This window comes from Condylura cristata, unplaced genomic scaffold, assembly GCF_000260355.1.
Source record: "Condylura cristata isolate star-nosed mole 26May11 unplaced genomic scaffold, ConCri1.0 scaffold00040, whole genome shotgun sequence".
Taxonomy (NCBI): domain Eukaryota; kingdom Metazoa; phylum Chordata; class Mammalia; order Eulipotyphla; family Talpidae; genus Condylura; species Condylura cristata.
The window spans coordinates 6,248,112-6,250,951 of NW_004567141.1; the positions used below are offsets into that span (position 1 = coordinate 6,248,112).

At 39.3% G+C, this 2,840-nt stretch overlaps 1 protein-coding gene across 1 annotated transcript in view; it reads left to right on the forward strand.

Annotated features, from left to right (window-relative positions):
* The window catches only part of LOC105854436, a 141,466-nt gene that overhangs the window by 67,489 nt on the left and 71,137 nt on the right, over positions 1-2,840 (forward strand). Inside the window, exon 3 of the mRNA XM_012733261.1 lies at positions 2,376-2,684. Within this exon, the coding sequence (XP_012588715.1) occupies positions 2,376-2,684 (309 nt within the window). The remainder of the gene's footprint in view (positions 1-2,375; positions 2,685-2,840) is intronic.

A 2,840-nucleotide genomic window follows, 5' to 3' on the forward strand; every position in this document is an offset into this window, starting at 1 on the left:
TTTTCCTTCCTTTCTGGTGATCATTAATATGGTCCTCTAGGTTCAAACTTTATTTTAGCTTTATTTAGTTCATTAATTTGTCTTATTTGTTTATGAACTACATGTGACTAAAATACATGGGTGCTTCTTTTCCTCCTGACTTATTCATTAGTCATAATACCCTCTATAGGCATCCATGTTGTTGCGTATGGCAAAAATTTTCATCTTTTTATATGGCTGAGCGGTATTCCACTCTGTAGATGTCACCGCTTCTTTCAACAGCCATTTGTTGATGGCACTTGGTTGTTTTCAACTCTTGGCTATTGCTTTTCATAATGGTTGCACCGATTTATATTCCAATCAAGTTACTTCTTTTCCTATTGATTTTGGATTCATTTTTTCTTCCTGTACTAGTTTCTTTTTTTACAGGTAAACTTGCATTTTTTATTTGTGAATTTTCATGACTTCTGAGGTAGATTTGTGTTAGAATAAACTCCCTCTTAGTGTCACTTTTTTGAATCCTAAAGCTCGTGGCAAGTGGTGTCTTCATTTTCACTTGTCTCCAGGTATTTTTTATTTCTCCTTTGATTTCCTTGTTGATCCAGTAGTAGTTCATTTAGCATGTTGTTTAGGCTCTGTGTATTTGTTGGTTTCTTTTTTGGTGATTTCTTGATTTCTAGTCTCATACATTGTAATCCAAGAATATGCTTTATATGCTCTCAGTCTTTATACATTTATTGAGACTTGTTATTTGTCCCAACATATAATCAATCCTTGAGAATATGCTGGTACGCTTAAGAAGATATGAATATTTTGATATGCTTGGGTAGAATGCTCTATAAATATCGATTGAGGATATATCATCTAACTTGTCATTTAAAGCCAGTATTTCCTTGTTAATTGCTTGTCTGGATGATGTGTTCACTACTAAAATTGGGTAAAGTTCCCTACCATTATTATGTTACCATCTGTGTCTCCCTAGAAGTCTGTTAATATCTGCTTTATGTATTTTATTGGATGCCTATACACACATACATATACATATAATTTATGTGCATATAAAATTAGTATTGTATCTTATTGCTCCATTGATTTATTATTATATAATATCCATTTTTATCTCAAATTACCATTTCTGACTAGAGGTCGATTTTACCTGAAATGGCATAGTGAGTATTTAACAATTTCCCTCAGCCTTAGAATACCATTTCTAACCCCTTCACTTTGAGTCTGTTTGTCTTTATACCTTAAATGAGTCTTTTCAGACACTGTGTAGTTGAGTTTTGCTTTTTAATTCAAAGAATCACTCTGTGTCTTTTAATTCTTGAGTTCAGCCTATTTATGGGAAGGGTGATTCTTGACAAAGGATGGCATGCTACTGCTGTTTTATTAACTTTTTTATTGTGCCTACTTATCACCTTAATATTTTTTGATTGTTTGTATTTTTCATTTTATGCAGAGAGCTCCTTTCAACATTTCATGTTAGAGAGGTCTCACGGGAGAGAATTCTTCAACTTTTGTTTGTCTCAAAAGCCTTAATTTCTCTTTCATATTTGAAAGGGACTTTTGCAGATTCACTTTTATTCCGGCACCATTATTTGAGTATTTGGAATATGTTCTTTCACTCTCTCCTTGTAGATAGATTTCTGATGAGAAATCTGATAATAGATGGATGGAAGTACCTTTACGTATTACCTTCTTTTTGTCCTTAGCCAAAGAAAGAAATATTCTTTCTTTTTCTTATAATTTTGATAATCTCACTCTTTTACGTTTATTGTAGGTCTCTTTACATTTAGAAAACCAGGCGTTCTGTGAACTCCGTGGCCTCGTCCCCTCAGTTCCTTCTCATTACCACTTCTCTGAATGAGCGCTCTGCTTCCGTCTCCCTTTCTTGACCTTCTGGGATACCCATTGTCTTATGCCTGTCCTAAGTAGTCAGAAGCTCTTATAGGATATTTCAATAAAATTATCTCATTTCTCTACTTAGGGATTCCTAGGGCCTTTTGTCATGTTACTCAGAACTCCAAATGTCCTTTTTACCATGGACTATTTGTATTTTGTCTGAGCAGCAAAATCAAGGGTGCCAGAGCAGAACATACCTTTCTGGATCTAGGTAGGGCCCTACATGCTATTTTCTTATGGAGCTTTATTTTCTTAAGTCTTCTTATGAAGATTTTAAAGTTTGCTCCATCTGGTAAAATGCCATAGGATTTACCTTACTCCCTTACTTATGATCACTTGCTATATATTTAGCTTTAGGTAAATTGTATTTAATTTGACCAATGCTCTCACCTTCTAGAGGGAGGATGCCCAGGTTTGAATGAGCAGATGAATGAGAATGTGACCTGCAATGTCCCCACTCACTGAGGCTCCGTTCTTTGTCCCCTCCTGCCCAGAGCCTGTGCCCCCTCCCCAGATCCGGATCAAGTCAGTGTCCATCACAGCAAACTGGTGTAACGTCACCCTGGAGTGCGGAACTACGGGGCACAGCAAGAACCTGAGTGTGACCTGGGAGAGCGAGGGCCTCCCCAGTGACCTAGGGGGATGGCCCCAACCAGGGCCAGCCCCCAACTCCTGGCCCCTGGCTGTGAGCCTGTCCCTGAGCCAGCCCAATGCCAGCCTCACCTGTGTGCTCAGCAACCCGGGGGACCAGAAATCAGCCACCAAAGCCCTTGGGGAAGTGTGTACTCCCACACTCACACCTGGTGAGTGTGACCTGGCCAGGGAGGGTGCGCTCAGGGTCAGGGAGCACAGGGTTGGGGGCTTGGGGAGATGTGTGTTCGGGGCATCTCCCTGAATGTCTGTTAGCACCACCTCCCACCTGGTCACCGATTACAGGAGCCTGTGGAAGCATCCAACTT